Source organism: Gymnoscopelus braueri, assembly GCF_963280865.1.
Source record: "Gymnoscopelus braueri genome assembly, chromosome: 2".
NCBI classification, from domain to species: Eukaryota; Metazoa; Chordata; class Actinopteri; order Myctophiformes; family Myctophidae; genus Gymnoscopelus; species Gymnoscopelus braueri.
Window position 1 is genome coordinate 25,875,258 of NC_137604.1, and position 12,500 is coordinate 25,887,757.

Genomic DNA, 12,500 nt, shown 5'->3' on the forward strand with positions numbered 1-12,500 from the left:
ATCACAGTACAGGAAAGTGGGCCAAGTCGGCCAATCACAGTGCAGGAAACTAATACTAATTAGGTGTCCCAACCCCACTTATAGGGGCGGCTACACCGCCCAAAAAATCTAATCGGCCTCATGGTGGCGCTATAACAGCCCACTTCATATTTTGGCATATAACTCTACTTGAACCGTAGGTCATAATAATAATATCTAATAACAATCTAAATCTGTTTGTCCCTGGATTCCTTGAATCGTCACTCTCCATTTGTGACCAGATTACATGTCTCGCCATTTTGCGTTTTCCAAAACTTACATGACCCCACATATCTCTGGGCTCATGTGATCAAGATGTATAAGTCAGATTTTTCTGATCCCATTCCAATTGGCTATGACTGCCTTCCAAAGTTTGCGAGCCCTGGGTAGGCAACCTGGCCTGGGGGAGAGCTGTGCTCAGAGGAGCCCATTTTTCTTGTTTATATAGGCTACTGTATCATCTTTCAAACAAATCAAATACAATTCAAAGTGCTCTACAAGCGATTGACAAAATGAAAATGAATTGGAGAAAACAACCAAAAATGCCAAATGTGTAAGACAGCATAGAAGTATAAAATACTTTCAAAAGCAAGACTACATGGTTTAGTTTAGTTTATATTTATAATATGATTTTAAACATCAATATTATTTTTTATCTCTCACATCCTCTGGAAGGCTGTTCCACCAGACCATAATGGCTGAAAGCAGCTTCACCAAATGTTTTTTTTATTTATTCTGCTTTGAGGAAGAGCTAAAAGAGGGGCTTTCTTGGTAAATACACCAAAAGCATTTTGAGAGGAGTTAGCTGATGCAAGGCCATGTAGTGCCTTGTAAACTAATACAGTAATTTTCTAATAAATACAAAATACAAAATATGTGTGCTCTCCTTTTGGTTTTAGACAGTCATCAATCATGGAGCAGCATTTTGAATCAATTGTACTGTAGCTGATTTATTGTAGTTTTCAGTAAAAAAGAAAGGAGAGTGTTAGAATAGTCCAGCCTGCTTGTTATGGAGTGTGCATCATTCTGTAGCTCACAAAGAGAAATGGCCTCACTTTGGACATGTTCTTCAATTGATAAAAAGTTGTTTTTATGAAACCCTGCACATGAGCCTTGAAATTAAAAAAAAGATTCAAAACATTTCTTGCTTCTTCTTACTGTAGCCTGGGTTGAATTGATTTGGTTGGTTGATTATTTACTGTAGTTTGGGCTCGGTTTTTCTCTCTGAACCTTTGAAACAATGATGAATTCTTCTGTTTTATCCTGGTTGAGCTTTAAACAATTATGTGAGATCCAGGCCTTTAGTATTATCTAAAATAAGTGCGTCAATAGGCTTAGTGTCATAAGGAGACATGGCCACACATCATCGGCATAGCTGTGGAAAGAGATGCTGTCCCTCCTGATGACAACTGCCTAGGGATACCCTGTACAAATGACTTATAACGGTCATTATAGTTCCCCATATGTAAGCTCATATAGTGTTTGAAGGAAAAGAAAGAAAGGGACAAAAAGACGAGGTAAACCAGTTAAAACAATACCTCACAGACCAACATGCTTAATTTATGTATTTAACTATTTAACTGCCAGAGTTTTTCAAAAAAAGTGACACGCCACTGCCAGCGAAAACGACCGTTTTTTACTAACCTTTGAATAATCATGGAATATTTTCTGTGATCGCCCTCCTCACGCCGATCGCCTCATTATACCCACGGGGGGGTCTCGTAGAATAAACCACTCCATAGTTATGGCCAGTTGAATGTGGCTTGTTTTCACCCAAAACAACAGAATACAGTACAGAACAAGCTGAGAAAATTGACTTTTATAAATTCTATAACACTACACGAAACCAGCTTCATTTTGTTGTGATCACGTGATTTCTAGGTGTACCTCTTCTTCGGTTTGCCTACGAGTTGCCTAGGGCGCCACTAGGGGGGCCCTAGATCTTGCAGGCTCTAGGTGGCGCCGTGGCGGAAAACGGTGGCGCGGCGCTGTCAGACATAGGATAGGCTCCTGTCCTCTGTATTACTTTCTGTTTAAAAGAGACTGAGGTGCTCTTATTTTTAAGAGCACCTCCTAAAGGTGCACCATGTCGTCGAAGACCAGCCTGTAGACCCGCAGCACCTCCCGGGCGGAGGGCCGCAGGGCAGGGTCCGTCCTCTTACACTCCGCGTGGACCTGGGACAGGCGGGAGAGGACCGTGTCGCCCCCGGCCACGCTCCCCATCAGGCGGCGCGTCACCCCCGGGATCTTCCAGACGTCCGTCTTCTCGTCGTAGGCGGGCATGAGCTTGTCGTCGAAGGCCAGGCCCTCGAACGGCCAGAGCATCTCCGGCGCCAACGAGTCCCCGATCATCTCCTTGGTGCAGCATTTGGCGCCCCTGGAGGCGGTCACCTCCGGCAGGCCGTCCAGGTCGTTGACCACCAAGCGGAAGTCGCTGGTCAGCAGGAACTGGGAGAGGGCCTTCTCAGGCGTGATGGAGTCGCACATGACGCGGCGGCCCGCAGGGCTGTCGTGAAGGTAGCCGAGGACGGACACGTGGTCCGCGGCCAACCTCAGGCGTACCTGCCAGGTGTCGTGCTGCCGGTGTCTCTCCTGGGCCAGCACGGTGTCCAGCTTGTCCATGGAGCCCAGTGGGTGGTACTCGGTGACCATCATGTGCTCCTCCAGGCACAGGCCCACCAGCTGCACCACCAGGGGGCCCTGCAGGGCCTGCAGCATGGCAGCACCATTGTGGAAGCTCCACAAGAACTTCTGAGAGGTCATTTTGGACAACGCCACCTTCTGACCTCTCCACTCTGACAGGAACACCCGCTTCACAACTCCCGAGCCGATCAGTTTCAAGCTGCGCACCTCCGCGTTGATGTGCGGACACTGCAGCCAGGGAGAGCAGTTTGTCATGTTGCCCACTTTGAAGTGTCTGGGAGGGCAGCCCTCGTCTGTTGCGTTCGTCAATGCGTTGACGAACAGCAGAGCCGTCAGACCATAGACATATAAAGGTAGACGCCTCCTTCGGCTCTGAGGCATTTGTATCTCGGGCGCCATTTTAGAGGAGGAAAACTTCGGAATACAGGCAATTTTGTCACCTACCTGAAAATGTACTGTATTCTGTTTACTAAAGAGCTGTAGAGACCTCTGTGCCCAAAAAAAACGCTTGTGCATTAACCTGTAAAATAATGGAGTTTTATTGTGCAGGGGCACAAACGGGACGCAAAGCTCGGCCTATCCGTGAAGCCAATGGGATGGATGGATGGATGGATGGATAGACAGACAGACAGATAGATGGATACTCCAGGGGAAATTCAGGCGCCAAAGACCGCACAGCAGTAACAATCACAGATACAGAACTTCTATGCCCTGTATCTGTGACTGTTACAAGTACAGTAGGTACAGAAGAGTAACCTCACAGTAAAGACACAATGAATGATTAAAAGAGTTTGATACTGCAGAGTATCAAAGGCTGCACTCAAGTAGCACCAGAATTGAAGGCTTGTTGCCGTCAAGATTGATTTTGATAATGTTCACTACTTTTAGCAGGGAATGTCAAAGATTGCATGGTTTCATTGGTTTCCAACCCATTTTTAAATGTAAATTCTTGTGATTTATATAGATTATTTTGTGTTATATTTTTGATTTGTTTTGATTGTACCTTAAAAAAAAAACCCAAAACAGTAGTCACTTGACCCCGGAGATTTGATGACGATGATGATCAGCGAACATGGTTTTGATTACTTTTGCTTACAATTATTATAGTACTTTCAGAGTGCCACCTGTCAGTCTCGCTGTCAAATAAAGCAGAAAATGGGCTGAGAGAAAAACAAAGAGATTTAAACAAAAAGCAACACTGTGGCGGTCAGAATGTCTGTGTAGTGGCGCGGCTGGAAGCCAGCAGCATGCTGTGATTTCTAGCAACTCCTTCTCTACCCTGTCAGAACATCCCAGCAGGACTACTGGACTACCTTTCTGTTTGCCTGGGCAGTTTTCCACAGCAGTATATGTGGAATCTTGGCTTTTGTTCAAGTTGTTCTTAAGCCACACAGCAGATTTGGACAGAACATCACCTCAACTTGGCAGAACTGGGGTCCAGCAACAAGAATGATGCACAGGTGTGTGTGACAGTATTAGATTCAAGTGATTAAGACTAACGTCAAACTACGGTGATTCATGTTCTAATTATAGCCCACTGTTCAGTAAGTAAGAAAGCTATGGTTACATTAATGTTGATTTATTTAAGCATTACAGGCAGCAGATAATTTAGAGCCCGGAGAGCTATGGGATGATGAAGCACTCGAGCACAAACCTGTGGTGGTGCTGCTGACGTGGATGAACAGGTAACATTAGTAACAGACACCACACACGTGATGTGTGGTGGCTGTCAACATCAGGTTCTTCTTCTAAGTATTTAGATTCCTCTTCAGATCAATGTCAGTACCACTGATTGCTTGCAGTGGTGTAAAGTAACTAAGTATATTTACTCAAGTACTGTACTTAAGTACAATTTTGAGGTACTTTTACTTTCCTGGAGTATTTCCAATTGTCTATACTTTTACTTCTACTCCACTACATCTCAGAGGCAAATATTGTACTTTTACTCCACTACAATTATTTGAAAACTTTAGTTACTAGTTACTTTTCAGATATAAATGATTACATAATAAAACATACATTAACCACTTTAGCCATATTTTATACCAAGGCTATTTGAAAATAGCCGATCTACAAGCTCACAACGCGTCGCATCGCGACGCGTTGTGAGCTTGTAGATCGGCTTGTAGATCGGCTATCGGCTATCGGCTATTTATCTGAAATTGAAAGCCTGATACACATGAATGGTAAAAGTGACAGCATTTATCCTTGGAAGAAGGATTGGATAGGAAGAATGTCAAAGCGAATATCTGAAATGCTCATTTTGACTAGGAAGAATGAAATTATAGAATTGTAAAATGGCCACTTATTCTTTTTATGGATTTAAAGAAATTAAGTTGTAATCTTGAAATACATTTTTGACTAAGAGAAATGCAATCTGTTCCCCTTTGTTTTTGCCTCTGGGGGCACCACCTCCTTTTTTTGTGTAGAAACAGGAAGTCAGTTTGGCACCTCCCCTTTCATAGTCCATTTCCTCCCGAGCCTGTGTTTATTCCTACTAACAACAACACTATGTTTAGGGCAGTGGTGCTGACAGATTCTTGAGAGATTAAGAGAAATGTGATGGATATCTAAAATATAATAACAGATAGGAGTGTTGTTCGATTACATATTAAAACAGCTTACCATAGACAGTACAGTAAAGTTCCTCTACTCCTGCATTCCATTCTGCTCCCCATAAGTGCCCTTTTCACCAGTTATGAATTATGATTGACTTTCTCATTTTAAGTTACGTGTATTTGGATGTTCACATAAGCGAGTAGCCTACTCTATATCAGGAACTTTGCTGTGACTCTCACAGTTCACATTCACATGTGAGAGAATTGGTTTGGACATGTCATCCTTCATATCAACCATGATGTTTTTCAGTGTGTTCGAATTTTGCCGGAAATCCATTTAATAAATTGATACAAGAGCACTCCCTAACTCCCTAGCGATCTATCATTGTGTCTAGCAGCATTACACATTACTATTTATCACTATTTTACTGTCTGTTGTACAGTACATGAGACTGAAAAATAAGGAAAACTCAACATGGCACATACATTATGACAAAACAGAATAATAGTAAAATGTAATTATGAAGCTGGATCTATAAATGATTTGGAATCTATATTAGGTAAGTACGTGCATGGTATTTCAATTTCTTCCCTGTCACATGGCTCTACTTCACATTCCCCCACTTAGCTGTTCCTCGCCATATATGTTTGGATTCTCACACAGTAGTTTGGTAATGAATCATGAATCCTTTTCTGTACTCCTCCAGGATCTGCCTCTGCCAGTTGCTATGGCTACACCAGGGCCCAAATAGACACCTTGCGAAGTAAACTTCTCCAGAGTGAATCTCTCTCTCTCTTAATGATGTGGGATTTTAAATTAGGACTAAACTAAGTACAAAACAAGTGGGCCAGTAATTAGTCTAGCATTTGTAAAGGATATACACTCAACAAGATGCTGCATTGTGTCAAAAGGTTTAATAATATGTTCATATATAAACAATTAAAGAATCTGATCAACATACTCAGATCAGACTCTGTCCTCAGACTTTCAAAGATTTTACTTTAGAACTGCAGACTCACGCCCAATTTTCGGCCGTAATCTTAAGACTATCACCTCTTCAGACTCCATCTTATCCCGTAGCACTTGACCTAGCCTTGACGACCATGCAGTCTTATGCAAAGGTTAAAATGTAATTTAGATAGCATGTTATTTAGACAGATGCCATGGGTTCATTGTTGACCTGGCATCCTATAGTTTCTACAGTTTCAATGTACGGATTATTTATTTTTTGATATTTTGCTGTTTAGACTGATGCTATAGGTTCTTGGTTTACCTGTGATCCTAGATTACTGAGGCACTACACTGTCTCTATGCATTTCAGTCAGGAACACTCACGTCACAAGTAGATGTAACCATTTATTGCAACAATTACAATAGGAATACAGTTAAACTTGGAGTTAATGGCTCCGTTCTTTAAGATGTTCCCTAACTTTTGCTAAGCAGCATGCTAAGCTAAATCAGGAAACGCTATGCAAAACCCCTCCCACAGTTATAAAAGAGCTGGCCCATAGTCCATATTCACACGGTGGCCATTTTGGAATTTAACATTGCATTGCTGTGGCAACTGGGGTGGCATTTCATTGACTTAATGGCAATATGACCGCTGTGTGAATATGGTCTATAGCAAGACATCAGATTAACAGTTTAACATTAAAGCCATAGAACATTGAATTCAGTTTAGAGCCATGCAAACATTGAATTTCAGTGTACTTTAGAGCCATGCACACATGCATTTCAGCTTAACATTCAGTTTAAACGTTTGAGTAATGCAAGACTCTGAACTATAAAGGTGGAGGCTGGTGGAGGCAAGCTGATTAAAGTTGAGGGAGGCGTACATGACTCCCGTGCCCTGCATGAACTAAGGCAATGCTTCATTTGATGTATGTATGTGTTTACCTTGCTTACTGTAAATCACTCTGGATAAAGAGCGTCTGCTAAATGCCTAAATTGTAAATTGTACTCAGTTGGGCAACCACACCTTTGAAATAATTCTGTCAATCTACTCTGCATTTTAATGAGTGCCCTAGCCTGTTCTCCCATATAAGATAAAGACATGCAAGCTTAATGTATCATATCTTAAACTAATTAACTGATCACTTATTTCATCTTATAATTGCTGATCCCTATCTGTTAAGTTCTCATGTTTTGGGAACACCTGCTTCAGAACCCTTAAGAAGCGAGCATCTTACATGAGCAAACTTTTAAAACTAGCAATAGTGCTTCTTACTGCGTCGTTTTCAGTGTGTACATCTTTTTCTATTTAATTACAGAATATTTCTACAATGTTTGGATCACCAGCTCAGGAAGTATCTGGGTTTAATATTTTGGGAGCAAACATGCACAAGTATCTCTGCCCTGCATGTAGCTGCATTATGAATATAGCTCAGAGATATTTGCATAGAATCAGTGGGCGAACCAGGTTTGTACTGTAGACTATTGATAATATCCAATAGGTGTTTTGTGTGAGAGAAGGCTTAAGTAAATATTGAGTTTACAGAAGAAATTGCAAAAGCGTCGTCAAACATTGACTCGATGAAAAGTTCTGCTATAGCGTGATTACCTGCCTCGATGGATGTGTTTAATTGAAAGTTTGTTAATTAATTTTCACAGCCCACAACTTCAATGAAAAAAGATGAACACCCAGACATGTGCAAACACAGACACACACACACACACACACACACACACACACACACACACACACACACACACACACACACACACACACACACACACACACACACACACACACACACACACACACACACACACACACACACACTCACTCACTCACTCTCTCTCTCTCTCTCTCTCTCTCTCTCTCTCTCTCTCTCTCTCTCTCTCTCTCTCTCTCTCTCTCTCTCTCTCTCTCTCTCTCTCTCTGTCTCTCTCTCTCTCTCTCTCTCTCTGTCTCTCTGTCTTGCTCTCTCGCTCTCTCGCTCTCTCTCTTCCCGAAAAGGAAGTCTCATTATCCAAAGTTGACATTCTCAGCATGCGGGTAAGAATCTATTCTGTTGGGTGTGATCTGTTTCAATGGGCTGGCAGCAGGTTGTTCCTGAACCTCGTAAAGAGGAGCCAAGCTCCCACAGCATTTCCTCAGTGAACAGGACGACACGTTTTGTCAGCTGATTGAAAAAGGCCTCATCTAAATTTAAAATGTAATTTAAGAACCATTGAAATGTATAAGCCGCATCGCACCTCACATTATTAACAATTTACCAACATACTTTCAGCATGAATGGTAGTCACCTGGGATGTGTGTGTGCGTGCGTGCGTGCGCGTGTGTGTGTGTGTGTGTGTGTGTGTGTGTGTGTGTGTGTGTGTGTGTGTGTGCGTGTGCGCGTGCTACACACACGCGTGGGCACCAACACGTCTTTGTGCTTCTGCGTGCAAGTCAAATTAAGTGTCTGTCTGTGTGCGTGTGTATCAACTATATCCTATTTGTTACTTTTTGAATATCCTACTGTTGCTTGGCCAGTTTCCAGTAGCCTGCCACTAGCAATTGATTTATAGGCAGATATTCACCCCTTACAGCCATTAAAGGGAACAGTTATAAAACTGTTTGCTGTGACACCCAAGGACTCTTCATTATGTTTGCCTCCTCTTTCAAATCACTGATGCAAGAAGTATGCCCTAATAGATGCATGCGTGTCTGTGTGTGTGTGTGTGTGTGTGTGTGTGTGTGTGTGTGTGTGTGTGTGTGTGTGTGTGTGTGTGTGTGTGTCTGCGTGTGTGTGCGTGCGTGCGTGCGTGCGTGCGTGCGTGCGTGCGTGCGTGCGTGCGTGCGTGCGTGCGTGCGTGCGTGCGTGCGTGCGTGCGTGCGTGTGTGTGTGTCTGTGCGTGCGTGCGTGCGTGCGTGCGTGCATGCGTGCGTGCGTGCGTGCGTGCGTGTGCGTGCGTGTGCGTGCGTGCGTGCGCGAGAGAGAGACAGAGAGAGAGATAGATTTGTATATGTGTAGAGGAATGAAGATCCATTTGTGATCCATTGTGCGGTTATATTCAAACAAAGGTTTCCATGGCAACCACATGCACCATTCCATTATCAAATCTCGGGAATGAAGCACTTCAGTAGATCCATGTGCACAGTCCTGCAGACAAACAACACAACAACAGCTCTCAGACTTTGCAATGATATCTCATCCTTTGATTGAGGATTGCACAGATGCTCCTGGCGGGATGTTGAGCGAGCATACGTTGGGTGTCGAGCTCTCAGATGTTTCACTGAGACGGTCAAGGACACATGACAAACGATAACTTGCACAAGGTGAATGTTGTAAAGGGGAAAAGATGCAGCTGTGAGACTTCAAATCCACACATTCCACGAAGGAACATTGCCGGCTGTCTTAGAATAGAGGGTATGCGCATGCTTAAAGTGAATGGCACATCGAGTGGCAAAGCGAGTGGCAAAGCAACATGCAAAGTGAGTTTAACATTGTTTAATGCAATCAGATATGACTTTTCTGTTTGGATAGATGGGCTGTCAAGGCCAGAAAGTATTTTTTTGACACTCAGTAGGCATTCCTGCATAACCTCCGGGTTTGATGATGATGTCACACGCATACCCGTATCTTTTCTCGAGCGATTCACAATATTGTCCATAAGACTGAATTTAAATCACAAACTTAGAAGGCCAAAAGTTGTAATGCTGTGGTATAAGCCCCATTTACTTTGTCGCACAAAATATCGTGACGCATTGTGAGCTGTTAGATCTGCTATTTTTTGTTAATTTAGATAATATGACATGCTCAAAATAGGGATGCCAGGTTGAAAGCATTACGAGCGACGTGAGAGAAGTGTCCAAATTTAGCTCAGAAATTGCATTCCAGAGCGAAGGCTGGACAACGTTTTCGCTCCTTTCCATCCGTCCGTGTGTGTGTCCGTCCATGTGTGCGTGTGAGTGAGTGTAAACCAGTGGTCCGGCCGGGGACTACCAGTGGTCCTTGAGGGGGTTCCAGGTGGTCCCCAGCTAAATGATGGAGAGTTGGTAACCAAATGGACCCTTATAGGTCTTTAACTCTTGAGAGTGTAAAATGAAACCAAATGGACCCTTATAGGTCTTTAACTCTTGAGAGTGTAAAATGAAATCAAATGGACCCTTATAGGTCTTTAACTCTTGAGAGTGTAAAATGAAACCAAATGGACCCTCACGGGTCCATTTGGTTTCGTTTTACACTCTCAAGAGTTAAATTATTGTTAAACATAGATGCATTACTTAATTTACAAGAAGTCTACGCAATTAGAGAATGTAGAAGAATTGTTATTTTGACGTTTGCCTGTTATCTAATGGTACCACATCAATCCAGCATGATGGAATTGTGGACAAAATCTTATCCAATGACAACAAAATATTCTACGTTTTGGGTCTGAGAGTCTAAATCTCATCAAATGGTGGTCCGTGGCTCAAATGCCGAATGAATAATTGGACCTGGACATGAAAAAGGTTGAAAACCACTGGTGTAAACAGCTCATCTCCAGCCTGCACAATCCCAGTATGGCAAGGAGGAACCTTCCCCTTGAAAATCTTTCAAATTGCATGGTTGTGCTATAATGGGCCGCTTCAGGCTTTGGCCCATACCTTTTTTCTACAACTCCTTTTGCTACTACTCCCTAAAAATGTTGTCCAAAACTCACACAAATAACACTACCTCTGGAGTCATGTCATCAAGATGTATCAGTAAGGTTTTTCATATTCCACAACAAATGGCTATGACTGACTTCCAAATGTGTGGGCCCTGTGTAGGCACCGGCTTGGTGGAGACCTGCGCTCCGAGGAGCATACTTTGCTAGTCTAATATGCATTCACACCAGATGGTGAACAAAATAATTATGAATTAATTGAATCGCAGAGAACACGTTGCTATTTTCCGGTAATTTTCCGGTGACACGTTATGAGCGTGGAATGTGTTGTACCTTTGTTTAGATGGACAAGAGGCTGACATGTCTGCGCACACACTGAACATAGGTCACACTGTGGTGTATGCTTCAACACCGTTGGCATGCGGTGCTTTGGTTGAATTGACATTATAAAAAATTGAGCCGCAGCCATGCTAATTGGATATATATCTCTTACAATCGATTGCACATTTTCCCCCCAAAGTCACTGATTATTCAAGGTTCCATTTTTTATTCGACAGCCTAATTATGTCTAATTACAGTCTTGCAAATACTGTACATTGATTCATCTTCATATGTGGGCTAATGATGTAGCCTCAGTCTAGGACTTAAAATGTTATGTTACACAATCTGTATGGTAGATTAACACAATATACTAGCAGTGTTGGACTTGGAGGTGGTCTCCATACTCTTCCACTGAGATATTTTGACCATGGTGTCAGGTAGGACACCTATTGATACACAATTAGCAACGGATTGGACACTAGAATGCATCACCATCTTTATTGTAGTTTGGTGGTGGCAGTTATTATACTTCTCCATCAGGAGAGAAAGACAATTTAATAATTAATTTGTATTAGATTAGGTATCTATATGATATTTATATCTGTTTTTGTTGCTTATATAATGTGAAGATCATGAATTCCTTATGCAGTTTCAAGCGATTCTATTGTACAATATAATGTATCATTCAGCTAGAGTGTCATTTGACCTATAAAAGCATCTCGTTCTGAAGTTAAGCCAGTGTCAACACAGGTCAGGTTCTTCCTTGTGACCAGAAAACATAATAATGCTTAGATGGAAATAAATGAAGGAAAAATCAAATCAACCAGGTTGCCGGAAAAAGATCACAGTGTCCCACTTTAAATCCGGAGGCATGTGTGTGTGCACGTGCACACACGCACGCACGCTGTCCCTCAACCATGACTCCCAAGTCCATGATAGGGACATGGTTTTCTGGGGAATGCATTAGTTTCTTGTCACAAATTCAAACCATCAGGTCCGGCATCAGTGTTGGGGTAACACATTACATAAGCAATGCACATTGTACAAACATTACATAATACTTTCACAAAGAACACACATTAATGCACATCAATGACAATGCAGGTAGTATACCACACTATACTATAACAAAGACTTTTATTAAATTCTTCCAAATACATAAGCTGCATCTATAGAGGAGATGTTTTTTTTGTATAGTACCATGTAGCCTTTGTTTTCTATTGAATATTTTTTCTAGACGTTTTGCACTTCACTTGGGGGTATTTGATGAAAGTAACTCCTTAAAAGTAATGATGCATTTAACCACTTTGGGGTATTTGATGAAAGTAACGCTTTAAAAGGAATGATACATTTAACCACTAAAGCCCTATTTATACATTTTT

General features: G+C 42.2%; 1 protein-coding gene across 1 annotated transcript; it reads right to left on the reverse strand.

The window, feature by feature from the left end:
- Positions 1-2,091: 2,091 nt before the first annotated feature.
- LOC308094843 (protein O-mannose kinase-like) lies at positions 2,092-5,517 on the reverse strand (the record flags this gene model as incomplete). The annotated part of the gene is made up of 2 exons (XM_080441669.1): positions 2,092-2,954; positions 5,460-5,517. The coding sequence occupies 2 exons, from the start codon at positions 5,515-5,517 to the stop codon at positions 2,092-2,094; spliced, it is 921 nt and encodes a 306-aa protein (XP_080297795.1).
- Between the last annotated feature and the right edge of the window lie 6,983 nt (positions 5,518-12,500).